The following is a 24,163-nucleotide window of genomic DNA, read 5'->3' on the forward strand; positions in this document are numbered from 1 at the left end:
ACTCTAATATCGGGGTAATCGGGTTACGATCTACTAAACTACCTAGTAATACATTCGAGAAGTTGAGACCAACTACGATATTATAGAACTTGCTTTGAACAAGTGATCATGTAATAGAATTCTGACCCGTGAGATTCTAAACCATCGATTAAAGTCATAGCAACGCAGAAGAATGGTGTATCAGAACTTGAAGCTATTAACGAGCTTCTTCGCTTCATTGACAATAGCAAGACACACCGGTTCCGGGCCAGTCATATCACATAGGGACCGGTACGTAGAGGGACAGTCAGGAGCTGGGGGGGTCTGATGCCAGCCCCTCTGACGCTCTTGTAAGGTATCGATGAAAGTCATAAAAGAGTTCTCCTTACTAGACTCACTACCAAAAATCTCCACTTTTACAGTTCTGCGCATGATACTCGCCCATTCCGAAGCGGCGATATCTACCGAAAAGGACGATAAGACGTTCCCTAACGAAGAAGGATCGTGTAGTGCTTCGGGATTTGAGGTTGAGATGCAGAGTTGCTTCCGTTCGTTGGCATCGGACGCTCGTTTCATTTCTGCATCGATTGTTTCGAGAGCTCGTGCATAACATGCCGCGATGCACATACATAGTACGCCCAGCATGGTGCCGTTTTGAACGATGGACAAGTAACGACGCGGGCACTCTTGGCAATACAAGACTTGTTTCGAGGAACTGACACAGTTTCTGAGCAGGACCAAGTCGCCTGGGACGGCGATCCGATCTTTGGCTCGGAGCTGTTCCATCATAAGGTAAAGCAGGGAGAGGCATGCACAGCTGCTGGGCTCGGCTTGACTATGGAGAAACAATGGATATGTTGCTTGTGATTCGCTCTCGTATATTCTGAAAAAGCATTAGCACTCGTCTCTTTCCCATACCCTCCCTGAATGTATTTAAGTAAGCATATACCGGGCATGATTTTCAAGGTTCAGCAGATATGGAGGCTCCGCCGTATTGCTAGTATCAGCGACCGGATTTTGACCAGTTCCCGGGGGCTCTGCGGCATCTGTACTAGCCTGTCCACCCCTGGGGGTTTCAGGTGTCCTCTTAGGCGCTTTCAACGTCAGACCATAATGGCAATCATACTCGAGCTGTACACATGTCCCGCATGGCTCCTGGCCATCACATTTCCGCTTGCGCGTGCGGCATGACTCGCAGGCAACCTTCGCACGGCGGCGCTTTCGTAAAAGCCCGGAATTTGAAGATGGAGGAGATCGCTCTAGATCCACCATGGTGTATATAGTCGTACCCGGTAGTCGGTCTGTGTAATGCACAGGGAGAGAAGGTCTTCGGGAACTGCGGGAAAAGCGGAAGCCCGTAGGAACTGTTAATCCGCTCGTTTACCGAGAGTACCGAGAAACCATGTACATATAAATGAACAAAGTACCTACAGTAGTACAGATCCACACCCATATTGAGCAGTCGTCCTAGGAGGTCACTCCACTAGCCCAACTTTCTCATTCAAACTTGACCAAAAGGACAACATGAGCTTGAAACAACAAATCGCAGTTGAACCGCTGCGTCCTGGCCATTTCTGCTCGTTGGAGAACCCTACACGATTGGGGTCTCTCTCGGAGTACGTCTTTGGAGGAAATACCATTGCGATTGCAGTGAATGCAGCCTATCAAACTGTTAACCATACATATCACTTATACTCCCTCTGTGGCCATTTTATCCGCCCTGCAACAACGGACCGAAAGCTCTTCTGCCACGTTGAGAGTATAAGGGATTCCAAAAGTTTTCAAACTCGTCAGATTCGGGTATCCCAAGCAGCAGATGATGGTGCTAATAGGCTATGCTTGATAGCTATAGCAGATTTCCACATCGAAGAACCCTACTCGGTCGTAACCTATTCTATCCCTCCTGAGACCGAATCCCCGTCCAGCACATCAAGAGGAAAGTACTTTACTCCTCCACCCAACGCCTCCAAGAATCGCGATCTTTATAGGAATTTGGAGCATTTTCTCGACATGCGGGCCTTTCTTGACAATGAAACGAGTACGGAAAACCACAAGCAAGATACTAGATTTAACAGCCCTCCACCTGCCCCGCCAGTAATCATCAAGGAAATGTTCCGGGTACCAGAGCCCCTCGGAAACGAGGCAGAACAGATGTCGGTTCTGGCATTCTACGCAGACAAGGGTTTGGCATATATTCCGGCAATCCACAACGGATATGACTTACAGCAAGCGAGCGCCTGCGCGACCTTGGATTTTTCACTTCGTGTATTTGTTCATAGTCTGAATCTTGGGAACTGGCATATGGCAGAACAAAAGGCCATAGTTGCAGGAAATGCTAGAGCCTTTAGCGAGGGGAAGATTTGGAATGAGGATGGTCATTTGGTTGCAAGCATGACTCAACAGACTATCTTGCGCCCAAGTGCCGGGCCAGGGGCTCGTTTGTGATTTCGTCCTTATGAAGAAAGAGAGAGAATTGGTTCTATAATGGAAGGGGTTTATGACTGAGGAATGAGTAGGTGCGGGTGTAGTGCTGCTGTTTCGTCCATTAGCTCTATACTATGAACACTAAACCAGAGAATCGACAACTACTACTTATATTCGATGGGCTTCGTTTATTGTTGAAATAGGAATTCTCCAGCTTGGAGCCGGGCAACAGGATAGTATTGTTCAAACGCCATGAATGCTTGGCTAGGATCTATTTAGACTAGTATGAACGCAGTCGTCACTCTAACTATCTGTTTTGTTTCATAATGATATTAAGACAGGCTGCCGTCTCGTCCTATCTTCGATTGCTTTAGAGTGCTAAACATTATTTGATACCGCGGTATCGAGCGAAAGTCTGTCGGGCGTTTACACTTGTTGGGTGTAACTGATATCTGTAAACGTGTTGACCTCCGGCCTTTTGGTCAAATTTCCGATTATTCTAGTAAGCCCTATCTGGAAATCCTAATCTTTATTTTCGTTTTATATAATAAAAACCTCACAATGAGAGGAATCTATACAGTTCAAGTTAAGACGCCTCACCAACCTTCTGATACGTGTATTTCAGGCCATCCTTGCCTTGCTCCAACCCATATGAAGCACAGTGGGTTGTATTTCAAGATCACATTGAGCACCGAAAGCCAATTGAAAAAACGATGACCGATTCAGTTGCTCCATGCAGTCCACAACGCCTAGAATATGCATTCCCGGCCTTAGACCTTCACATCGAGTTTCAAACCAACTTGACACCATCGATAGAGCCACAAAAACATCATCCCCAGGACAATAGAACTAGCAGAAAAAGCCTGAGCACCCAGATAATCTCCCCCACAAGCTTGAATAAGAGCACCCTGAATAGCCGGGGCCGTTAGACACGAGAAGCTAACTATCGTCAAAACCATGCCTGTCCTCGTGCCGACCTTGGTAATATCTTTCGTTTGCCGAGTCGCCAGCGCCGGGAGCAGGGCTTGTGTAGCCCCGGCAAAGATTCCGTATACAACTGCCCATGCATATAACCCCGGCAAATCATCAATAGCAACCCAGCAGTATACACAGATAGCACTAATGGCGGAGCAGAGGATGGTGATGTTGACAATACCCGTAAAGCGTTCGCCAATGAAACAGGGAGAACTCCGCCCGAGGACTCCGACGCCGTTTAAGACGATTAGGAGGTTAATTGACTCTTTGAGATGAATTTGCTCACGGGCAAATATCCCAAGGTAATAGAAAGCCATGTACAGACCCCAGAAATTAAGGAACATGCTAGCCGTGAAGAACACGAATGGCCACTCGCGGAATGCACTCCATTCGACGACGGGCCCTGTTGAGCGCGGTGGTAGGTACGGTCGATATCCTACCACGGATGGGATGTGCGTGACTAGCATTATTAATGCGAGAATGCGCATTGTCCAAGGAAAGCCAACATTTGAATGATTAAGCAGCGCGTTTGTTGTTGCTGGGTAGACCATCCCCCCTGTTGCGGCACCAGCTGCCGACAAGCCTACTGCAACAGAGCGGTACTTTTGGAAGTAGGAGCCCATGATTGAAAGGCCGGGTGTGAATACTAGACCACTACCTATCCCAACACATACAGCTTGGCTGAGTAGAATCTCATAGTATCGGGTAGACAAAGACGCCATACAAAGCCCAAAGACTTGCATGATAACCCCAGTCACGAAACAGTGTCGAAAGTAACCGGCATCAGATGCACGGCCTGAGAAGACGCCCCCAAAGAGCATTAGAAACATTTGAATGCCTCCTATCCATCCAATGTCACTTGCAGAATGCCCGAGTGTTTCGGTATAGTGCTGCTGGAACACGCCATAGCTGTTGGCAAGTCCCCAAGTATTGAAAAACACCATGTGACATAGGAAGACGTGCCACCAGGCCATGAAGCCGCCATCAGGAGCCTTGGATATGCCGGGAGGCCGCGAAATTGGGCTCGACTTGGGCTCTGCTCGCATGACTGAGACGGTATTGTTCTCGTAGATGATGAAAGCCAGTTGTGGTAGAGCGTCTGCTCTTCATTTAAGAGGTTGAAGCTCGGTAATTAGAACCAATCTGCTACCCTGATAAGGAAAGGCTGTGGAGTATGTACAAGTATAGTTCAGCCACAATCGTTGTGGTATCCGTTGAGATGAGATGTTTCGCGTGTTGTTCTATTGTCGTTCTCTATGCCCTCTCAATTCGGCTGTCATAATGCGTTCAACTCGGTCCGTATGACTTCTAGACTAGTACACGAACATAATAATTACATTTCAGGATAAATAGCACAGTTCAATGTAGAAATTTCAGCTTACCATTCTTGGGGTCACGAATTCGATGTCTAGCTCCGCAAATCCCGCCGTTCCCGTTTATCTCCCCGTGCCGCGGCTACTTGACAGACTTTAAGGCTCTAATCGGGGGCCCTTGGATAAATGTTCACGTAAAACACGGATATCCTCCGGTGGGCCATTGCGATTGAGTAATAACCGCTAGCAAGCTACCCCAGTTGCCTATTCTTTCCCTCTTGTCAATTCCCTTGTCGTCGGGTTCCGTTACATAAAGAAGAAGTATCTTCTTTCCTATAGCCGACCCCGAATGAGTATCATACTCCATTCCTTTATCTTGATCCAGAATGGGCAATGTCTAAATCAACCACCGCAGGGAACAGTAGGCTCATTAACACCTCGCAGTTCATTTTCATTTGTGGGCGCAATAAATATTAGAACAATATCTGATACACAAGAATGATCCAAGTAGGGTGAATAAAGAATGACGTAAAAGGCGCAGCAAGGTCATATCAAAGAACGCCTAGTATGCTGAGCTACTATCATTTAGTAACTAGAAGGATGGACCGGCTGAATGCCGATATTTTCTGTGGGTTGGATGGTCTGGCGCCGTCACATTAGCTTGGAGCCCGATGATAGTCACAAATGCAGGCAAAAAGAACAGATTTAGCAAACTAGATATTATGCTTGAACCGATACATTATACAGTCATATCTTCATCCGCACATGAGAGATCGGGAGAAGTATACACTTCCATTTACACAGCAGATAATTTCAGTAGCTATTTCATTCGAGTAGGCTAACCGGTGGGGTTATATTGGACTCATTGGACATAGGCTTAAAGATCTATCGCTTTCATCATCCTCTTGAGCCCCTCTTCAAGATATCCAACGGGATGTGAAAACACAATCCGAAAGAGCCCCTCCTTCTCGGATCCAAAGATCGTCCCATTCGCAATGAATACTTTCTCTTCCAGCAACCGCCTGCTAATCGTCGTGTTTAAGTCTCTTGACGTTGATACCTCCGGGTGTCTCTCGCAATATGCACTCCCCAAATCAACCCAGAGGAAGAACGCCGCATAGGCACCGGGGGTATATGAGATACCCTGTTGCCTCAGGAAGCGAACTGCAAAGCTAAAGGATTTAGACAGCTTTTTCCGGTTGCTTGCGATATACCTATCAGCCCAATCCACATTCTCGAGAATCTCGGCTGCAACGTGGTCCGAGATAGAGGACACATAAGAGTACAGCGCAACGGATTGTAGCGCTGTGGCCAGATTGCGATTGTGTTGAGAGATAAGGTACCCAACTCGGAGTCCATTGGCGCCAAAATCTTTACTCATACCCCACAAAACATGCACGAGCTTTGGGTCAATTAGCCCATCTGTTGGAACCGCCAGGGCCGAAACGAAAGGCACTGGAGGAGAGTCCCCGGTATCCTCTCTATTTTCCCATGTGGACAGAGCATATATCTCGTCACTAATGAAGTGCATCCGATAGCGTTGGCATAACTTCATCAACTCGTTAATTGTCTCCTTGGGATAGCAACGCCCTAAAGGATTATGCGGGTTACAAAGGATGAGTCCTCGCACAATGACACCGCGTTTCCTAGCGCTCAGGACTGCCTCTTCATAGCTCTTAACACAATCCGGGCTGAAGGGGTCAAGCCCACCAAAGCTCACTGTGACAACCTTGACCTCCGGTCGAAGAGAGATATCGGCGATGAATGACTTGTAATAGGGTCGTCCGAGAAGGATCCCGTCACCTCTGTTGCACAGCGCCCACGAGCAGTGCTCGATTGCGTGGGAAACACCGTTTGTCACCATTATGTGCTCAGCTTCGAGTGGTAACACTGGTCGTAGACGCTCGTTGAGGAACTGCGCAACAGCTCGTCTTAGTCGCTTGCTGCCGAAGTTCCCGTCCCCGTACGTGAAGGCATGTTGGCGTATATTCGTATTGCGTCTCACAAAATCTTGTAACTCACTGTGCATCAGGGTATTCTCTGCCACGCCGAGGTTGACAATTCCATTCGGATTGTCTTGCGGGTGCCATAGGTCTTTCAGTACTTCCCAGACAATGTTTGAATATGCCTGGCATTGGGCGTCGGCTCGGTTTGAGAGGGTGCTTGCTTCCGTCATGATAACTTTCTAAGCAACAATGATTATATCAGTTAAGCATATGAGATAGAACGTATTTCAATCTAGTTACAGCGGTGAATGAAGACAATTATATGTGCACCGGCGGGAGCATCGGGAACAGCGGGATTAGATCGTCTTCCCCGACAGGTACCCCAAGGTTTAAGCATCGCCCGAACTTCGCTCCATATACGTAGACCACTGGCACCCCTTAGAGACAGCACAGATATTATCTGCCAATTAGGCAATTCACTAAAGTTCGTTGTAAGTCACTATGGGGAAATTATACTTCGTATAACTCGTATATCTAACAATAGCCTCTATACTGCTACCTTCTGACCAGTCTGTAGAGTGAACATCTCAGGTTTGCAGTTTAATGTGTCTGTACTTCAACATCTCATTTGAGAGCTGGGTAGATAGATACTCCTTTGCTTTAGAAAGTATGTCTACTTTCTCCTTTATATTGCTCGGTACGTACTGAAAGTGACTCGAACCGCCGTGGCAAGGTGCTCCAAGTCGCAGTTCAAAGATCTACCCGTAAGTTCTACCCGATCTGGTTCACTAATTGAGATTTTTGTTTATGCTTACGCTAATGATTTATGCATTAATGGAATTTCATTTCAATATTACGGACAAGAAACCAAGGTACAGACCATGAGGTTATGTAGATAGTGAAGTGGATTCGAAGCCCGCTTTAGTGTTTGCTTTAAACAGAAGTCATTATCTGCAAAAGCAGTAAAATTATCTTTCCTCAAGTATCCTAGCCTGGAGAAGTGGTCTGATAAACAACGGCCGCTCTCCCCGCTTCAATCTCCAAGAATTAGTACTCTGTAATAACTCCTCACAGCCACCTAGTAGAAACCCCCACTTCTTTACAAACGCTGGTGTCATCTCCCAGTTCTCCGGCACCCAGGACGGACCCCAGACCAACAACATAGGGCTCGTGTTACGCGTATCCCAGAAAGCCATCAGATCATGGCACAACTCCTCGTCATCAATTTCATCCTGCACAGCGATAAGGTTATCCCGCAGATTAGGAAATGGGAAGAAATCCAGCCACGGATGATGGGGTATTCGCCGCTGAACAACTGTTGGCCGGAGACTTGCTGGAATATGGGCCTCAGAGATCCCTGGGGCCAGCATGTTAAAGATGGATACGGCGTCATCGTCATTCATCCACTCCATGGTCATGCCCATAGCGACTGTGTTATCAATGATAGCACGCTGGATGTTGTATTTTGGTAGACTCAGAAGGTGGTCCTGGTTCGGTGAGTTCTTTGAATAGCTTTCCAGGGCTAACTTTTCAAAATCGCGCATCAGTGAGTAGAGGTGCACTCCCAGTGTGCACTGAAACTCGTCCGAAGTTCTATCGTCATTGCCGTGGTCATAAGGGCGAGAGACGATAACTGCACCGCTATTTCCTTCCGGTGGTTGGTCAGCTTTGTGTCGTCGTAGCTGCCTTTGCCCTATGGTTTCCTTTTATGTAAGTCATTGCATCAATATACACCGTTCATTTGCTTAAGGAGTCGTAAGATGAGATGGAGATCAATGGGTCAGCTTACGATATGACCGTTGATTAATCCGGTTCTGCAATTTTCTTCGTTCTGTTCGATCAATGATGCCCGTCCAGTCATCTTGGGGACTCCAAACGCCAGCTTGTTGCGGCATCTGAGCCATGGGGATCATGGCGGTTCTTGGTGCCATTATGAGTCAGCTGTACGATGATTACAGGCAGGTTACTGCAAGATGCTTATGCTTTCTGTTTAAATTATTTTTCAGGGCTGACAAATATGACCACGCCGCCACAGGTAGTTGTGGTGGCAGTTGTTTCTGAAGCTTGGATCGATTCTATGTTTCAGTTTGTAGGTGGTATCGAACTAGCCTTATACGGATTAGCCGCATAAGCAACTTGCATTAGTGCCGGGAACTAACTGACTTTTATTTATCTAGTGTGAACCATTATTAGTCTAGGTCTAGAAGCACCACCAGATACATTAACACTTATACCCATCATCTATTTTCAAACTGAAAACACAAGCACTAATGGAAGTATTCTACAAAGAATAAAGACAGCTCAAGCATTTGCTCCACCATCCACTGCCCAAGTAGCCCCCATAACATACCTAGCTTCATCACTCAAAAAAAAAAAAAAACAACGCAACGACATCCGCAACCTGGGACGCCATACCAAATCTACCCAGCGACACATCTGGAGCAGTGCCCTTACCACCACCTTCCACATTCGTACGAAGCATAAGAGTATCAATAGGGCTATTAAAGACGTCACGTCAGGACCTAGAAACAGAACCATTCCACACCCACACAGAGAGAGAGAGAGAGAGCTTATGGCAACACAAGATTAACCCGAGTCCCCCTCCTACCGACCTCAACCGCAGCACTCTTGACCAAACCGAGACAGGCATGTTTACGAGGACTATAGATAGAACCCTTTGCCAAACCCCGTTCGGAATACATGCTTGCAGCATGGATGACACTACCCGGTGCATGTAATAACTCCGGTTTGAGTGCTTCGCTGAGAATATTGAAAATGCCTCTCACGTTGATGTCCATAACGAAGTTGTATTCCTTCTCGTCTATCTCGTGGATCTCTTGGCGACCCAGCCTATGGCCTGCTGTGCCTGCAAAGTTGGTTATTCCGTCGATTCGACCGAATTTCTCTTTCGTTAATTATAGGAATGAGGCGACGGCTGAGCGGTTCGTGATGTCTTGATGAAGGCATATTGCTTGCAGAGCTGTAGTAATTAATGACTATACACGTCTTGTTTCTTTTGGTTTTGTGTGCTCCATAAAGTACTAAGTCAATGCTACTAGTCGAGAGTATATATATGCTACCAACATGAATAGCCTAACCTTGTCCCCACATGGACCAATATTTCCATTTAAGCAGGTCACGGTAGTTCCACACTAGTATACCACACTCTATTGAACTAGAGTTGCATTGGGTAGGTCAGTAAAACATAAATAATAGCTCAGCCAATCAATTGTAGGGCGCTGAATACTTCATAAACGACCGCTAACTGGACATAGAAGACTGGCTGAGAATGTCAAGAATCCACTTCTCAGAAGGAGATAGAGGTGGTTTCCGTGGGGTAAGATTTATCACTTTGAATATGTGCCCTGCACAGCTGGCAGGTTGGGTCTGTTAGCTATGTAGCATCTCCAGTGGAAGGTAGCTGAAAATGTTACAGAGGTTTGGTTTGGCGAAGAACTGGCTGCCAATATCTGCGATTCGAATGACACTAGTTATCATTTAAACAGTCAGCTACCACACTAAAGCGTCCCTGTATATGATCGCTTGCTTGTAGTAGTATGGCCTGGAAATCGAAGGCTTCATCTACCTCATGCTAAGTACCACTTAACTGAAGCCCAAAGTTCTATAGAAAGCTTGTATGGTATTTATATAGACAGCATTCCAAATACAGATATCAATCAAAAACTACTTCCTCCACCCCCTCCGCAGCTGCTTCCTCCCCCACCACAGCTACTGCTACTGCCTCCTCCTCCACAACTACTAGATCCACCACCACCACCACCACCTCCTCCAGAAGAATAAGAAGAAGAAAAAGTGGATCCACAAACATAGGATGGCGCCGTCGAAGTGCCACACCCCGATCCACAATTCACAGCAGCCGCCGCCGCCGCCGCCTCTACATGCCCAGCATTCTGTATACAGCCCAGCTGCGAATCAGCGATAAGAGTGGCTGCAATACTAGCATTAGCCTGCGCCTCAAATTGGGCGTCAGTTTCTATCTGCTCCTGATTGCTACAATCTGCATAATCGGGTGCACTATGGTCAAGTCCTCGGAACCAGTCGAATGATTGATTGAAGTCCATAGGCTTCCTGCCGGTATCATTGAATCTGCCCCTGCCTATACGGACATCCTGTCGTTTTGCACGGCCATCTCGGAGAGTCTCATAATCGGTTATCTTATCCTCACGCTTTTTTAAAGCCCATTCGGCTAAGAAGTAGTGACTGTATGTCCCTGCCTCGAAGTAGTGGCTGAATGGTTGTGCACGGTGGATACCTCCTAGTTTGACCCGGGCGAGAGAAGGATCGATGCGGCGTAGTCCCTTGTCCTTAGAGTGGAGCCAGGCTGTTGCTTTGCAAAATGTGGGCGATTTAGCCATTGCCGTTGCGGCACGAGCGAGGATAGACGATGCTGTGAGAATGGTAAGACGGTCTCGTAACCAGGGATTTGTGGTTCTGGTATCTGCATCCTGTTTAGGTTGATACATGTATCTATCACGGTAGAGGTGAAGCGCGATAATAGACCATGAATCGAAAGGAAAGGCCCAGACGTGTTTCGATAGGTTGCAATCTCCACATTTAGTCGGATATTTCCTGTATGCTTCGGTGCAATCCCATGGAAAGAGGTCCTGGTAGTTATATAAGGTAGAATCGAACGCTCCCCAGTCGTACCAGTATTCCTGAAGGGTGTCAATCAAGTCTGCCTCGTCATGGCGGCCATAGTGGAATCGAAGAAGGTATTCCTCGGTTAATCCAATGGGGACGTCGAATTTACTGATGATCTTGTTGTTCAGGTAACCTTCGGGCGGGCAAACGAAGCTCATTAGATAGAGCGGAGAAGATATCTCGCTGGATTGCATATGCGGACCATTTGCCAGTGGCTCGAAGAGGTCTGTGTCGATCAAAGAGTTGCAGAAGTTCTGGCAATTGTTGCTTGTCGCACTCCATGTGAGTATATTTTCGGTGTCGAGAAGACGCCGGGCAATGCTGGTGAGGTATAACTTCACTCTTGTGTTGAGCAGATCCTTTAGCTTTTCCAGGACAGAGCTTAATGCGACATCGAGAATTTTTTGCTGTTCCATTATGGGCAAGCCAGGATTATCAAACGGCTGCTTACTGGCGGCCACGAGGCGTTCTATTATCTCTTTCTCTTGTTCGCTCTCCGGTTTCTGGGAAAGAACACCTGTAAAGGGAGCCCCGACAATCTGTTTCATTAAAGCTTTGTATCTCTTTGGCTGGCCTAGCTGCCGCTGTTGCTGCCATAAATGTCTTTCCGGGTCTCCTCCGACTGCTAGGCTGCGTTGATGCGTCCCATGTGCAAAGCGCTCGTGAAATACGGGTGTTTCCCTCACGGTGATAAGAGCACCTGCTTTTGTGCTGACCATAACTAATCAGATCCTGTCTTTCCCTTTGGAAGAACACCTTTTCGGGCAAGATATACTTACTGGGAAACACCGTTCTCAATTACCAATGGACCTACACGCAAAGCCATATGCACGTTTCCAAAAGGATATTTCTCAGTGAACTGACGAAAGAAAAGCGGGATATCTTCATCCGCCTCTGACTCCATCGCTGCGCTCGTGGTACTCGACACAGTATGACGGTGGTCTCCCTGGCGGGTATTTTCCGTCACGGAACGAAAGGTTGGTTGCTTTTTTTTGTCATATGTTTGCGGCGTTAAATTGTAAGCTCGTCCATGCGGTGGTTCTGTGCGTTGAGTATTCGGCCTGCCCCGAGAGCGGTCAACTATTCTCGAGATCCACGAGGCATCAGACAATCGCCTTTCCCTCTTCCGTTTCACCTTCGCGGTGCGCAGAAGCCCCTGATACTTTGCATATGTAACCAATTCAGAGAGTTTCAGTATCGTGCACCGGTGGCTGGATATGTAGGAAACGTGTCTATCTTCCTCATTCAGTGGGAACAGGCTGCGTGGACACCCCTGTGGATCATAGTGAGATACATCCTTGCATTCGCACATCTTCCTGCTCATGCTAGGCTGAATAGAATCAGATAGTACACAATGTTTGTATCTCTTGGATATTGACTTATCTCCATAATAGTAAGACCGATAACAGTCCTCGCATATGGTGTGAGAGGCTTTTTGTGGTGCTTCGGATTGTTCCTGTTTGGTGAACATGCTTCCACGAATGATGGCCCTGCATTCAGCACATTGCATTGGGGCAAACTGAGGGACCCATTGGTCATCGAAGTTGGAGAGCTTAACTATGTTTCATGAGTTTATCACAACTATACACATTTAGAGAAATATATTGACATACGCTGTGGGATCGCTGGTCGTTTCCAAAAGCTTAACTTATCCAGCGGTGGGCGATGCTCGATCAGCTTGTCAATGTCAAGGAAACCTAGCATGATTTAGTTAGCTTGATAATGGTTAAATGCCACTATTCCCGTACTTACCAGCATTCTGGAGCAACATCCATGCTCGCAATTCAACACCAGACAGTCTTGGAATGGCTTCACAAGAAATACGGTATTAGCAGCGATTCAGCCAAAGCATGACAAGGAAAGCTCACTGTCCAATTGTTCTCGAACTTCCTCTTTAATCTTCTTACTAAAATACTCCGCGCGAGTATCAAGGATGACTCTCTTCAGCGCCTCCTTGTACGAAAGGTTACGCGACAATATCGCCTGTGCCGGTTTCTCGTTGACCATCTCTTGTAGCTTTGTCTCCCCTATATGGCATTAATCACCATCTATATCACACGTATCATGTACCTGTCCTAGGGCCTGGTGGGGTGAAACTAACCATAGCGAATAGCGAACGCTCTCGCCTCCTGACAAACCTGGTCCAGGAACGTGTCAAATCCATGGATATTGTTATCATTCTCATCGCTGATACTAATATCCGCGTACTCTGGCTGTTGCCAAATCTTTAGTGTACGGATGATATTCTCCAGTTCATTCTCGACTCCAGTCCAATAGAGCGCTTCAAGCTCTTGAAGGAGATGGGCTTTCCCCGGTCCAATCAGCTCCCATGATGTATCCGGTGCCTGTGTGATATTTGGTTGCGACGACCGATGGAAGCTATCAAAAGCCTTTAGTCGAGCCATACTAATGATTCATCTGGTAACTAGTCTAACAATAGCAACTTAGTATTCAGGTCTGAATAAATAAATATATATTTCGTTACGATATAGATCAGAGGGCGTTCCCTAGATAGCCGAATGTCACGAGCTCGTCGTACTAGTGAGGCTTAACAGTAGAACAGCCATGCAAGATAGCGCCAATAGATCAGCATTCTGCCTTCGCGTAATCTGGCCCATTTGCGGTTAGCACATTTTGTAGAATACGAGCTGCAGCCACGGGCAACTAGCGAGGCCGGGGCGTGGTTACGCCAAGGAAACGGGTTTCTCGATAGTTCTCGTGTACCTGCATTTCATTGTATTGCATCAGTCGATGATTTCTGCCTTGCGGTCGTGGTTCTTCAAATTAAAAGTGAGGCTGCGAGGTGAGTCATTTATGTCATTAGTTTAGGTTGACGGTACGGAGTAGTTACTATGCACTGTTGCCTACAGAAGTTCTCTGCCGCGGCATCCGTGCTTAAGCCACGTGCTGCCCCTTCGGACTTGCAATAGCCCTACTATAGTAGTAGGAATTGGATGCAGGGTAGTAGTGTTGTTGTGCAGCTGTGCCACTGTGCCTAATTTTTCTACCATAAAATATGCAAATCATTACTATTATACATCTAGAGTCATCCTAGTATGATCTTAACCCCAGTGTCCGTCCAATTACAGTACAGGCGTGCGCCCTAGCTATTGCTCCCCAAGCTCCACGGGGGATGAACATGATGACTGCACTCCTCTCCACAAGAACAAATCCACCATCGTGGACCCGACGGTGGCAACTGCTTCTTGCAGTCTGCACAACACATAGATTCCTTAGAGAATTTATGCATCTCCGCTTGAGCCTGTAGTTCCACCATCCGGAGTTTTTCCGAGCCGGTCATTGACGCGCAGTCCCGGCAGACGTTTCTATGTTGAAAGCTAGGCCCCGCTCTTTCGGCAGCCGCCATATTGCATGCCTGAGACCCTATGAGATAATAGGTTTTGTAGAAGCAATCAGAGCAGTTTGGCTTGCAGAATTCTAGATGCGAAAGTATTGCTGGGTGTGGAACAGGAACGGATATCTGGCATGTCTAGTATCTTCGTTAATAACCCATTGTACGTGCGAAGTAGCTGGATACGATTATACCTCGCATATTTGCGCCCTGCAGAGTCTGCATTCTTGTTTGGTCTCTGATAAACAGGTATACATTCGAAGCTCCTCAAGCTTCGACTCGTCATCTTCAGCCCCGATATAAGCGAGGAATAGCTTATCGTAGGCTGTGTGTAAATTGACTATATCCACATAATGAGCATATGAAGCAATCTTGAGAAGCACGTTCGAAGGCAGGACACGTGTCGGCAAGCTAGTAGACCTTTTATGACGACGGAGGCCAGTAAAGATTTTCGAGCGCCGATTAATCCCGTCACCCTGCCGCGTCATGACGTGCGTTGGTGGCTTTCGAGTTCGCGGTTTCAGTCGCCGAAACACTTTTGCTATGTACTTGAGAGCGAAATAAATTGCCGCTTGTATTCTGAGAGCTCTACTAGTCTTAGAAGACCACCGACGACGTGGACGGGGATGCAAGATTTCTCGAACGCCCTGAAAGATCATGAGTGAGGCATAGGGAATGTAAAGAATCCTGCGTCCGGTTAGCTTCTGCCTATAGAACGGAGAAATATGCATCGGCCTTACACAACGGCAACTGCGAATGCCCAATGCTCAACCATCCTCTTGCAGGCAGAATGCAGCGAGGCTTCGCTGCCTGTAGAAGAGTCCCTCATGTCCATTGGCAAGGCCTCACGCCAACTTGACGCTAAGCTATTGCAACCCCCAAAGGAGCTTGGGAGGACTTTTGACTGCATCGCTACCCCGGCCAAAATAATAGCGGCCAGGGATAGTTTCAGCATCCCCATGGCTGCAATATAAAATCCTCTTGCCCCGAGAAGGAAGAATATAATGAATGCCAGAACTACTAGAACCCAGGCCTAGTAACGAAGGAATATCATTAGCGCTAATACCTCCGCGAACTTGGAATCAGTGATACATACTACGGCCCTGACCAATTCGAGACCGTGGAGAAGGGAGAGGCCATGGTCAATTCTATGCAGCAAGAATTTAACTTCTCGATGAGATGGTAGGGTCAGGGTTTGAACGATGGCAAATGCAAACATAGGAACAAATAGGGCGTAAACATAGCAAACCAGTACTCTAGCCGGGCCTGATTTCTCAAGCTGTCGGTTTTCATGACTTGAACCCATTGTGATAGTTCATGATGTAATAGTTATCTCGGAAAATTGGCGTGATGTACTGGAGCTTTAATAAAATTAGACTGGGGCGAGGTACTGCTAATGCAGATTGCCAAGGAGTGGCTCTCTGTCACGCGAAGGTGTCGTGCAGCCTTGCCGGACCTCTGCAATCGCCTCGTATTCGGGGAGATTGCGGCTAAGCAACGCCTTACCCACTGAGGCTGAGACCCCTTGGCGGTAAATTATGGTGAAGGTGGTATGCGCCTCGAGAGTTTAGTGCGCCTAGTTCTTGATCTTATATACACTATCTTCTCTTTAATTTACTAGCAATCCATCCTTTGATCAACACTAAACATGGCTCTCGTCGCGTTGAACGTCGCGTCTCTTCATCGCGCAAGCGGCGCTGAAATCAACAATGCCAAAGTTTCAAATACCACATATCATTATGACAAAGCTCTGAACAAGTCAGAGGAGCCTCTAATACCAGATCCACAACTCTTCCAACCTTCGTCACACACGGCCAATACTAGTAACCGGCGTGATCTCCCCACCATTGGCGAATGTGCCGTCCACCTCGAGCTGCTGGAAGTGTTCCATACTCTACGAGACAGGGTCCAGCAATCAACAGATCTGGATAATACCTTCGGCATCACACCTAATAGAAGAACAGTTTACCGCAAGCGGTATTCTTCAAAACTACGTAAATATGAGTCCTATACAGTCACGGTGAAGGACACCCAGTTTGAAACGAGGAGAAAGGACAAATGGCATTATTTTCTGGAGCTCGCAGTCGGCCGATTCAGCAGATGGATCCGGACCGTTAATAGGGTGGCTTTCTCTGGTACTAATTCACAAAATGAGAGCGAGCCATCAGGGCTGCGTCTATTGCCCCCTGTCGGTAAGTGTACTTTTTCTCTCCTGTATGTCCGTTGAATGCGTCAGAGGAACATTACTTAGGTGCTACACAGACGTGCTTATGGTGTGGCATGCCTTCTTGCTGAATCCCGATGACTTCGACTTCTACTGTGTCAAACATAGGTTGGAGCGGATGCGCAAAGCTCCCCTTCCATGGCAGCGAATCGTACGTTTTCACTCGCTAACCATAGACCGACCTACCGAGTACATCCTAACTAAAGTCAAACAGCACGAGGCAATAAACGCACGAGACTGGTCATACCGTCTCCCCGAGACCCACAAGCAGTGGCTAGAAAAAAAGGCAGAGTTTAAACCCGACCTCTTCGAGACGCTCGTTGAACTCGGCAAACGCGAAAGTCACGCTAAGCATGTCCTGTCTCAGTACGGGTCTGGTTCAAAGACGAGTTCATTCTCGTTATTGAAATATGTAGACACTCCGGCTAATTATGCTTTCGTTGAGATGGTTCAAGCCACGAGAGCCGAGGCTCTCAGGAACAGGTCCTTGAAGGCAAATGTCGAACGACAGTTCAAGTTTGTAGAGAAGATGCACGATCATCTCTGGATCCGCAGCCCGGCAGTTGATGGGACGCTTCGTCGCGCCATTGACCGCTACGAGAAATTCCTGCAATTGTTTCGTGATTACCCAAGGACGACTCTAGTGCCGACGCTGGACGTTGATCTGGCTTGGCATACTCATCTGTGCAATCCGGAGCAGTACCGAACGAGTTCGGTTGAACGTGCTGGATTGATGGTCAATCATGATGACAAGTTGGGGAAGTCGTTCTTGCATACTCGGTTTGATAAGACGCATGAATTGTTTCAGATTGCCTTTGGGCAGCAATATCAGGTCTGTCTGTGTTGGGATTGTGAGGCCGTTTCATCTGCGATGGAAGCTTTTGTGGCAAATGATGACATGGATATTCTAGATGATGTTGGTTGCGATGCGGACAGCATCGTGAAGAAGGTGGAAGATGATGTGCGTTATTACAGGGCGGTTGAGATCGCGAGACTGAAGGGAATAGCTCTTCCGGTACGGTGATCTTTGTAACCATCATAATGCCTATTGGTAGTAGTAGTAGTACATAAAACTAGCTAAGTGTGAAGTACGTCTCTTTCACAAGTTGGCCAGACTATTGAGACTTGGCATCATACCAACTAGTTCTCTCATTAAGCTCGCCTTTAGTAATCAATTCCACTCTCTCCCCATAGCATACCCGTCGATGCACTGCAACTCGGCAGAATAAAAGTCTGTCGAAGTCGGCCCGGGGTACTTCGACGGCACGTAACCGAAGAGAACTCTCCTTCAGGCTAGTCTTCAATCGTAAAAGAAGGACGATTCGAGGGCCAACATGTGAGTAACATGAAGGTAGAACAGACCAATCCTTTCCTTTCGAGAAACGTTCGCTATCATCGGTAAGCAACGAATCTACTGTAGTACTCGACGGCTCAGATCTAGGTAGGGCCGGCTGTTGGTTATACATTGAATGGATCAGATCCACCAGGCATTGCTTGTATGACCCGTCTGCCCGAGTAACAGGGTCGAATTCGTTAATAATATTCAGGCACACTCCGCTGGAATTTCCAATGACGGGGCTTCCCAAAAGAGGGACTGTCACCACTGGAGGTGCCCCAAATGTTATACACGAGAATCGGGTCTCTAGGTCTAACGCTTTATGTCAGTATATCGACTTCCAGGCTGATGCAGGTAAGAGCGTCTCTTACAAGGGCTTTCCTGCGCCAGATACCGAAGGAACAAAAGCGAGGCAACCGCACCACCTGCCGAGTGGCCAGTGAACAGGACGTGGCTGTAGTTACTTGCATTCTCACGGATATACATTTTTATCCTCTGTGACACGGTTTTGTCTAGAGCCTTTGCGCTATTCAGAAACCCAGAATGCGCCTGAAGAGTAGTGCTCTTCTCTGGCGCAAGCCGAGATACATCCTGTGTCATTTGTTCGTTAGCAACATAGCGACTTGAGACATGCATACGCTACTGAGCAAGACTCACAATAAAGTCATCTGCATTGCGCGGCTCATAGTTAGCATTTACCATATGGTCAACCGCACTGGCGCTCCCTCGAATGGCAACTACTAGTACCGGGAGATCCGTGTTTTCAGTTCCCTCCTCAACTGTCGACACATGGTTGAAGGAAACAGCTTTGACCGTTCCACCAGTTGATGGAACAACACAGTCGCCTGGTACGAGTATCCATTTCCCTTTGCGAACAGGGCCAGTAGGTAGACCCGAGGAGGTTTCATATACCTCTCGGGCACAGTGCCACGCAACAGAGATCAATTCAGCTTTTTCCGGAGAGCTGAGAGATACGGATTAATAAGGGACATTCCCATAATCAAAAAAAAAAAAAAAAGTCATTCGACATACCATTCCCAGTCAGAATATTGCTCATCTTTCAGCTGAGAGTTCCCATATTGAGAAGCCTCTTGATCGAGTCGCTCCAACAATCCATTAATCTGGCTATTCAAATCCCCTATTCACAATAAACAACGGGTATATTTTATTCTAATTCAACGATGTCTCACCATCAAGATCAATCTGATCAAAAACAGTGCCAAGAGCATCCGATAAATCTGCCACAGCGGCCGAAGCCCCCTGGGAATTGTTAATGAATGGGGAGCCTGATGCGGGGGCAACAGTGGACGCTCTCACTGCCGACGCAGTGGGTCGGGGGTGGCGCTGGGACATTTTTAGGAGACCTCTCAGAGAAACCATGTTTGTGGGTGAGGAATGGGTCCGTAAACGTTAAGCGTCTTTTGAGTGTGCGGGCCCGGTTATCTTATACGGGGCCTGAGGCTGTGCTCCTGCATTAGATGCTGGGCATTCAGGGCAGCCAGTCACGTCGATGCTCTCTACTACGTAGTATTGAAAATTATCACTTGCTTATTCCTTATTTTTCATAGTTATTCTTTGTAATATGCAGCAACAGGGTGTACAGATATTCTGTGATGAGCTGAGAGTATAACATTTGCCGAGTTACTCCGGAGTATTGCCGTCCATAGTGGATCCCTAGGAATTTTTGTTGCCCTGCGCACAGACTCAAAAAGGAAATCTATGCAGTGGCGGAGAGGAATGCCATACTGAACATTGTAAGAGTCCCCTTACAACACAACAGTGGTATGGGATGGATCCTTGCATGTAGGTCAAGTATGTCAGTAAGGAGTCTTTACAAGGATCAGCCCCTAGTCCAGCCATTCCATACCTCGTGGCTCGAAAGCAATGAACGAAGGGTATGAGTAACAGCGTAAGGTGAAAGATCATATCCTTTCGTTTGAGGAGTTATTCCAGGCACAGACAAGAAAGGGACAGGTAATCTCCCAAGGCCAGAGGAGACCCTATAACTTCAACAGGTAGCTGCCAAAGTCAATCCGGCATTCCAGTTGAAACATAAGTCTGACGTAAATTCATCCGGTTATTCATGACAGCCTCAGCTGTCCAGTTCAATCCCAGCGCCAAGCAAAAGCATGCAAATTTGAACCAAGCTAGGGGGTTACAGGCCATTCAATGAATACAACATGGCGATCAAAACCTCTCGCAGGCCATCGGTCTATTCTGCGGCATTTTTCGGCGACCGGAGTTCAGAGACCCGCTTTTTAAACGATTGATTAGATCCGCCCCTGACTCACGATCTACTTTACTGTTCCAACTCTTGTCGCAACGTCCACTCTTTAATCTTCCCCCCCCCTTCCAATTCTCCCATTGAACCAGACTCCCGTTTCTGGATGCTTTCCCCATTGAAGTGATTCCCACTCATACTCTTCATGTTTCTGCGATTCAGCGAAAACCCACAGCGATCTTCCTTCCCCCCCAAAATTCCCCACCATGGAGTTCGGAGCAAAGTTAAACACGGATGTTCTTCACAGTCCCGAAAAATTCATTCAGCCGGGTAAGCCCGAGGTAAGACCAATCAATCTCTACCTAACCCGGCTCAATACTGACACCTACCAGGACATAACAAAATGTAAAGACCACCGCCAAATTTCCGTCTCCGCAAAAGAGAACATCAGTCTTCTCTGTGTCAACTCAAACAGAAAGTTGACCCACTACGGCTTCTACGCCCGCATTCTCTCGATCATCGATGACTCGAATATCCCCGTCGAGCTTTTACTAACCAGCGACAATTGTGTGACCATCGCGATTGACTCGAACGCTGTTAGTGAGGAGGCTCTACGGACCGCCCAGAATGAGATGCTGGCGTATAGCCGTCCCGTGTTGGCTGGGGATATGGTTATGCTGTCCGTGAAAATCGCGTCGAAACATTACTGTAATGAGGTTTTGTCTTCGACTTTTTCCATTTTGAGTGCTTGTTGCATTCCTGTGCATATGATTTCCCTTGGTATGTTCTTACTTCTTTCCTTTTTTTTTTTTCTTCTGTGTTTTCAGGTACTATATGTTCTGGTTTATGTGGGTCTGACTGTTTATTAGCTGCTGATGAGCCCATCGTCTACTGTGTCATCAGTAAATCGGACGTGTCGCGGGCCCAGAAGACGCTCTATTCTAATTTGCATCAGCACTATGCCTGGTGGAACTGATGCCGGAATGGAGGCTTCCTTCATTGAGCTGATGTGGCAGCGCAGCTCTACTATGGCGGTGGTGATTACTCACGAACTGGGACAATCCAGTGAAGAGAAAACCCCCCGCCAAATTATCATTGATACAACACATAGACTCAACGATAATGCATATCCGATCGATCATTCATCAATGAGGTCGGGTCGGATTCAACTTCTCATGCCTATTCATCATAGTGCACCATAGCTAGGTACTGGCAATTGGAAGTATTGCTGTCCTACATTCATTTGTCCTTAGATAAACAACTAGCAATTCATTCCTTCGATATTAGAAATTATGGACACATACAAGTCCAACTAGTATAACATGGTTATTCCAGTTTCTCCTCCTTCACCCATAGCACAGTAGGCAGCATAAGTAATGCACATGCGGCAGAGATTACTATAGAAATTAGCTTTCTACACATTTCGCAAGGTTATCGTACTCACATGGCACCAATTGGAATGCGTTCAAATAGCTCCACCGAACAATATACTGAACTGCAGATGGCAAGCTCCGAGAAAATCTGTCATCGTTGAGAATTTGACCGATAAACTGGTCACGACGATAAGCATGGAACTCATACCGGTCACGGATGGTGTATGAACAAACCTTTTTCTCCTCCCACCCATTTAGATTATTCTCCAACTTCCCGATAAACACACGTTGCACAACGGCCACATTCGCCGCCGGTCCAATGATACTACCCAACTGCTGGGTAAGGTAATATGTAGTGATGCAAGTGGTGAGGCTCTCGTTCGGCACGCCCAGCGACATGCCAAGGAACTGTGTCGTGAAAAGGATGCCAACAGCTACACCATTCGGCAACAAATACACTACTTCCCAAAGGTAGCAGCCACTTCGCCAGCGAATGAAAATGAGCAAGTAGGTCATGATGGTACCACAGACAGCGATGACAGTCATGGTTCGGTATCGTTTCGATCTGTGAATAGTCAGATAACCTCACGTATCCACCTAATATTGTTTCACGGGGCAGCGTCGCTACCTTTTAATAACCTTTCCTGCGATCAATGCTCCAATCGACACCCCAACTGCAGCCAACACGAAGGCTGACGCAGCCAATGAGCTTGTTGCACCCTTAACCCGAATCAGGTATGGCGCCAAGTTACTCATAAGCTACAATGAAGGTCAGGAATCACAGAGAATCATGCATCCAAGGGAAATAGAACCTACTCCCGAACGGCCCGACATCAACATTATCTGGTTTAGGCAAAACCCACCCAGCGAGGTCTTCATGAGGTGTAGAGGAATCAGTGGAGTTCGAGCCCAGTATGCTTCTATCACGAGGAACAACATTGCTGCAGTGCAAAAGGCCGGGACGAGGATCGAGAGCGGGATTTGGAAGCTATCTGGCGGGGCGCCCAACTCCTGCATCAAGAAGAGTAGAAGAATAGTGGTGATAGACAAGCTCACAAGACCGGCAAAGTCAAGTCCCGCGATGCTGCGCCGAGCATTCCCTTCATCTGCATCTCCAGTCTTGGTTGGGTTTAATGATGACGGAAGCCCATATAGCCCAATTAGTAGACAGATGATCGCCACGGGCAATTGACCGATGAATGACCATCTCCATCCCACATAACTGATAAGATAGCCTCCCAATGGAGCACCTACACTACGACCTACAACATTAAACACATTGGCGTAGCTTCGGAGCAGGGCTACCTCGTCGGCAGGGACCATGTCTATAGGATTAAAAGTGTCAGAGTGGCAAGAGAAGGTGATCGAGATACTCACCAGTAAGGATGACCGATACCAGTGAAACTATTCCTCCTGCACTTACTCCAGTGAGCACTCGTGCCAACACCAGCTGACCGATGGACGTGCTGGTCCCGCTACATCAAAATCGGTCGTTAGAAGCCATTCGCATAGACAAAACCGTACGTGAGATGACCTACCAAGCCAGACATCCCGCTGCAAAAAGTGCATAAGCACTTATAAGAACATTCTTTCGGCCGTATAGATTGCATAGCGTACCATACTAGTCCGCGAAAATATCAGTTTCACACCCTTCTTAGAGTGAGTCGTCGAACTAACCACCGGCAGTGACACGCACCACCCAAAGCTATACGCAGCTAACAGCCACGATCCCTGCGACAGAGAGTGAAATTCCGAGGCGATCACACTCCATGTGGACAAAACGATGGCTTCGTCTGCAGATGCGAGGAATACACCTGAGTAGTAACATCAGTAAGAGAGCTGTGTCTGGATAGATTGCACATCTTTACTCACCGAGAAATGAACCGTACACGGCGAGTTTGTCGCGTACACGACCGACCTTGGTATTCTGCTTGTCCTTGGGGCGGGCATGCAGCAAGGGGGTTTCTTCACGGACGGTCATTGCCAGATTTGTACCAACACAGCGCACGAATGACCGCCGAGGAAGATATCGCACAAAAAAAGAAAAGAAAAAAGGAAAAAAAAAGAATATATATTGATTGAAATAAACTCGGGACGAACAGCAGGACAGATGGTTTTAAATATCGAGCATGTGGGTGTCAAGGGCTGAAGCCTGAAGGGGGAAGCTGAAAGATCACCGCCTCTCATGCCCAAAAGCGATCTCCAGGGTTGGATGTCTCAACTCCCAAAGTTCAAGAATTGTCATCCTGTCTAGCCATGACGTTACTTCACTCTTGTCATTCTTTCGTTCTGTCTCTCTATGTCCAGGTTGACCTCGGACCCCAATAAAATACAATTGGGTAGTTCCCGGCGTTGAAG

At 47.3% G+C, this 24,163-nt stretch overlaps 12 protein-coding genes across 12 annotated transcripts; 3 read left to right on the forward strand and 9 right to left on the reverse strand.

Moving 5' to 3' along the window:
• Positions 1 to 180: 180 nt before the first annotated feature.
• BDV38DRAFT_291446 (Zn(II)2Cys6 transcription factor domain-containing protein) lies at positions 181 to 1,251 on the reverse strand (the record flags this gene model as incomplete). Its single annotated transcript, XM_032061742.1, has 2 exons — positions 181 to 862; positions 929 to 1,251. The coding sequence occupies 2 exons, from the start codon at positions 1,249 to 1,251 to the stop codon at positions 181 to 183; spliced, it is 1,005 nt and encodes a 334-aa protein (XP_031915468.1).
• Positions 1,252 to 1,452: 201 nt separating this feature from the next.
• On the forward strand, positions 1,453 to 2,424 carry BDV38DRAFT_291447 (thioesterase family protein; the record flags this gene model as incomplete). The annotated part of the gene is made up of 1 exon (XM_032061743.1): positions 1,453 to 2,424. Exon 1 carries the CDS (start codon positions 1,504 to 1,506, stop codon positions 2,422 to 2,424), a length of 921 nt encoding a protein of 306 aa, XP_031915469.1. The 5' UTR covers positions 1,453 to 1,503.
• A 749-nt stretch (positions 2,425 to 3,173) lies between these two features.
• BDV38DRAFT_269915 (major facilitator superfamily domain-containing protein) lies at positions 3,174 to 4,424 on the reverse strand (the record flags this gene model as incomplete). The annotated part of the gene is made up of 1 exon (XM_032057052.1): positions 3,174 to 4,424. One exon carries the CDS (start codon positions 4,422 to 4,424, stop codon positions 3,174 to 3,176), a length of 1,251 nt encoding a protein of 416 aa, XP_031915470.1.
• A 1,144-nt stretch (positions 4,425 to 5,568) lies between these two features.
• BDV38DRAFT_291449 (pyridoxal phosphate-dependent aminotransferase) lies at positions 5,569 to 6,867 on the reverse strand (the record flags this gene model as incomplete). The annotated part of the gene is made up of 1 exon (XM_032061744.1): positions 5,569 to 6,867. One exon carries the CDS (start codon positions 6,865 to 6,867, stop codon positions 5,569 to 5,571), a length of 1,299 nt encoding a protein of 432 aa, XP_031915471.1.
• A 738-nt stretch (positions 6,868 to 7,605) lies between these two features.
• On the reverse strand, positions 7,606 to 8,550 carry BDV38DRAFT_291450 (bZIP transcription factor; the record flags this gene model as incomplete). The annotated part of the gene is made up of 2 exons (XM_032061745.1): positions 7,606 to 8,330; positions 8,427 to 8,550. The coding sequence occupies 2 exons, from the start codon at positions 8,548 to 8,550 to the stop codon at positions 7,606 to 7,608; spliced, it is 849 nt and encodes a 282-aa protein (XP_031915472.1).
• Positions 8,551 to 10,021: 1,471 nt separating this feature from the next.
• On the reverse strand, positions 10,022 to 14,052 carry BDV38DRAFT_51509 (uncharacterized protein). Its single transcript, XM_032063468.1, has 6 exons — positions 13,401 to 14,052; positions 13,168 to 13,326; positions 13,052 to 13,108; positions 12,913 to 12,996; positions 12,079 to 12,856; positions 10,022 to 12,010 (listed from the first exon to the last, which is right to left on the reverse strand). Exons 1-6 carry the CDS (start codon positions 13,702 to 13,704, stop codon positions 10,315 to 10,317), a joined length of 3,078 nt encoding a protein of 1,025 aa, XP_031915473.1. The 5' UTR covers positions 13,705 to 14,052; the 3' UTR covers positions 10,022 to 10,314.
• Positions 14,053 to 14,269: 217 nt separating this feature from the next.
• Positions 14,270 to 15,964, reverse strand: BDV38DRAFT_242613 (uncharacterized protein). Its single transcript, XM_032054116.1, has 3 exons — positions 15,748 to 15,964; positions 15,392 to 15,684; positions 14,270 to 15,338 (listed from the first exon to the last, which is right to left on the reverse strand). Exons 1-3 carry the CDS (start codon positions 15,955 to 15,957, stop codon positions 14,840 to 14,842), a joined length of 1,002 nt encoding a protein of 333 aa, XP_031915474.1. The 5' UTR covers positions 15,958 to 15,964; the 3' UTR covers positions 14,270 to 14,839.
• A 321-nt stretch (positions 15,965 to 16,285) lies between these two features.
• On the forward strand, positions 16,286 to 17,945 carry BDV38DRAFT_51564 (uncharacterized protein). The gene is made up of 3 exons (XM_032063469.1): positions 16,286 to 16,843; positions 16,914 to 17,026; positions 17,090 to 17,945. Exons 1-3 carry the CDS (start codon positions 16,300 to 16,302, stop codon positions 17,897 to 17,899), a joined length of 1,467 nt encoding a protein of 488 aa, XP_031915475.1. The 5' UTR covers positions 16,286 to 16,299; the 3' UTR covers positions 17,900 to 17,945.
• A 230-nt stretch (positions 17,946 to 18,175) lies between these two features.
• On the reverse strand, positions 18,176 to 19,564 carry BDV38DRAFT_281181 (lipase family protein; the record flags this gene model as incomplete). The annotated part of the gene is made up of 6 exons (XM_032059482.1): positions 18,176 to 18,264; positions 18,299 to 18,523; positions 18,583 to 18,802; positions 18,869 to 19,175; positions 19,244 to 19,349; positions 19,402 to 19,564. 6 exons carry the CDS (start codon positions 19,562 to 19,564, stop codon positions 18,176 to 18,178), a joined length of 1,110 nt encoding a protein of 369 aa, XP_031915476.1.
• A 224-nt stretch (positions 19,565 to 19,788) lies between these two features.
• BDV38DRAFT_242621 (uncharacterized protein) lies at positions 19,789 to 20,404 on the reverse strand. Its single transcript, XM_032054117.1, has 2 exons — positions 20,302 to 20,404; positions 19,789 to 20,226 (listed from the first exon to the last, which is right to left on the reverse strand). Exon 2 carries the CDS (start codon positions 20,135 to 20,137, stop codon positions 19,916 to 19,918), a length of 222 nt encoding a protein of 73 aa, XP_031915477.1. The 5' UTR covers positions 20,138 to 20,226; positions 20,302 to 20,404; the 3' UTR covers positions 19,789 to 19,915.
• Positions 20,405 to 20,424: 20 nt separating this feature from the next.
• Positions 20,425 to 21,745, forward strand: BDV38DRAFT_242624 (uncharacterized protein). The gene is made up of 3 exons (XM_032054118.1): positions 20,425 to 20,773; positions 20,825 to 21,212; positions 21,302 to 21,745. The coding sequence occupies exons 1-3, from the start codon at positions 20,699 to 20,701 to the stop codon at positions 21,406 to 21,408; spliced, it is 570 nt and encodes a 189-aa protein (XP_031915478.1). The 5' UTR covers positions 20,425 to 20,698; the 3' UTR covers positions 21,409 to 21,745.
• Positions 21,746 to 21,758: 13 nt separating this feature from the next.
• On the reverse strand, positions 21,759 to 23,786 carry BDV38DRAFT_291451 (major facilitator superfamily domain-containing protein; the record flags this gene model as incomplete). Its single annotated transcript, XM_032061746.1, has 9 exons — positions 21,759 to 21,829; positions 21,877 to 21,982; positions 22,040 to 22,370; positions 22,434 to 22,564; positions 22,622 to 23,130; positions 23,183 to 23,280; positions 23,344 to 23,426; positions 23,483 to 23,619; positions 23,678 to 23,786. 9 exons carry the CDS (start codon positions 23,784 to 23,786, stop codon positions 21,759 to 21,761), a joined length of 1,575 nt encoding a protein of 524 aa, XP_031915479.1.
• Between the last annotated feature and the right edge of the window lie 377 nt (positions 23,787 to 24,163).

Source organism: Aspergillus pseudotamarii (assembly GCF_009193445.1).
Source record: "Aspergillus pseudotamarii strain CBS 117625 unplaced genomic scaffold BDV38scaffold_16, whole genome shotgun sequence".
In the NCBI taxonomy this organism is placed as follows: Eukaryota; Fungi; Ascomycota; class Eurotiomycetes; order Eurotiales; family Aspergillaceae; genus Aspergillus; species Aspergillus pseudotamarii.

Coding starts and splice junctions, on each gene's coding strand:
- BDV38DRAFT_51509 (XM_032063468.1), bottom strand. CDS start 13,704: ATGGCTCGACTAAAGGCTTTTGATAGCTTCCATCGGTCGTCGCAACCA. Junction 12,857..12,912: donor ACGACCAGCGATCCCACAGC/GTATGTCAATAT, acceptor CATGAAACATAG/TTAAGCTCTCCAACTTCGAT. Junction 12,011..12,078: donor ATTGAGAACGGTGTTTCCCA/GTAAGTATATCT, acceptor AGTTATGGTCAG/CACAAAAGCAGGTGCTCTTA.
- BDV38DRAFT_242613 (XM_032054116.1), bottom strand. CDS start 15,957: ATGGGTTCAAGTCATGAAAACCGACAGCTTGAGAAATCAGGCCCGGCT. Junction 15,685..15,747: donor TCGAATTGGTCAGGGCCGTA/GTATGTATCACT, acceptor CTTCGTTACTAG/GCCTGGGTTCTAGTAGTTCT. Junction 15,339..15,391: donor GCATTCGCAGTTGCCGTTGT/GTAAGGCCGATG, acceptor AACCGGACGCAG/GATTCTTTACATTCCCTATG.
- BDV38DRAFT_51564 (XM_032063469.1), top strand. CDS start 16,300: ATGGCTCTCGTCGCGTTGAACGTCGCGTCTCTTCATCGCGCAAGCGGC. Junction 16,844..16,913: donor GCGTCTATTGCCCCCTGTCG/GTAAGTGTACTT, acceptor GGTGCTACACAG/ACGTGCTTATGGTGTGGCAT. Junction 17,027..17,089: donor CCCTTCCATGGCAGCGAATC/GTACGTTTTCAC, acceptor AAAGTCAAACAG/CACGAGGCAATAAACGCACG.
- BDV38DRAFT_242621 (XM_032054117.1), bottom strand. CDS start 20,137: ATGATCTTTCACCTTACGCTGTTACTCATACCCTTCGTTCATTGCTTT.
- BDV38DRAFT_242624 (XM_032054118.1), top strand. CDS start 20,699: ATGGAGTTCGGAGCAAAGTTAAACACGGATGTTCTTCACAGTCCCGAA. Junction 20,774..20,824: donor TTCAGCCGGGTAAGCCCGAG/GTAAGACCAATC, acceptor GACACCTACCAG/GACATAACAAAATGTAAAGA. Junction 21,213..21,301: donor TGTGCATATGATTTCCCTTG/GTATGTTCTTAC, acceptor ACTGTTTATTAG/CTGCTGATGAGCCCATCGTC.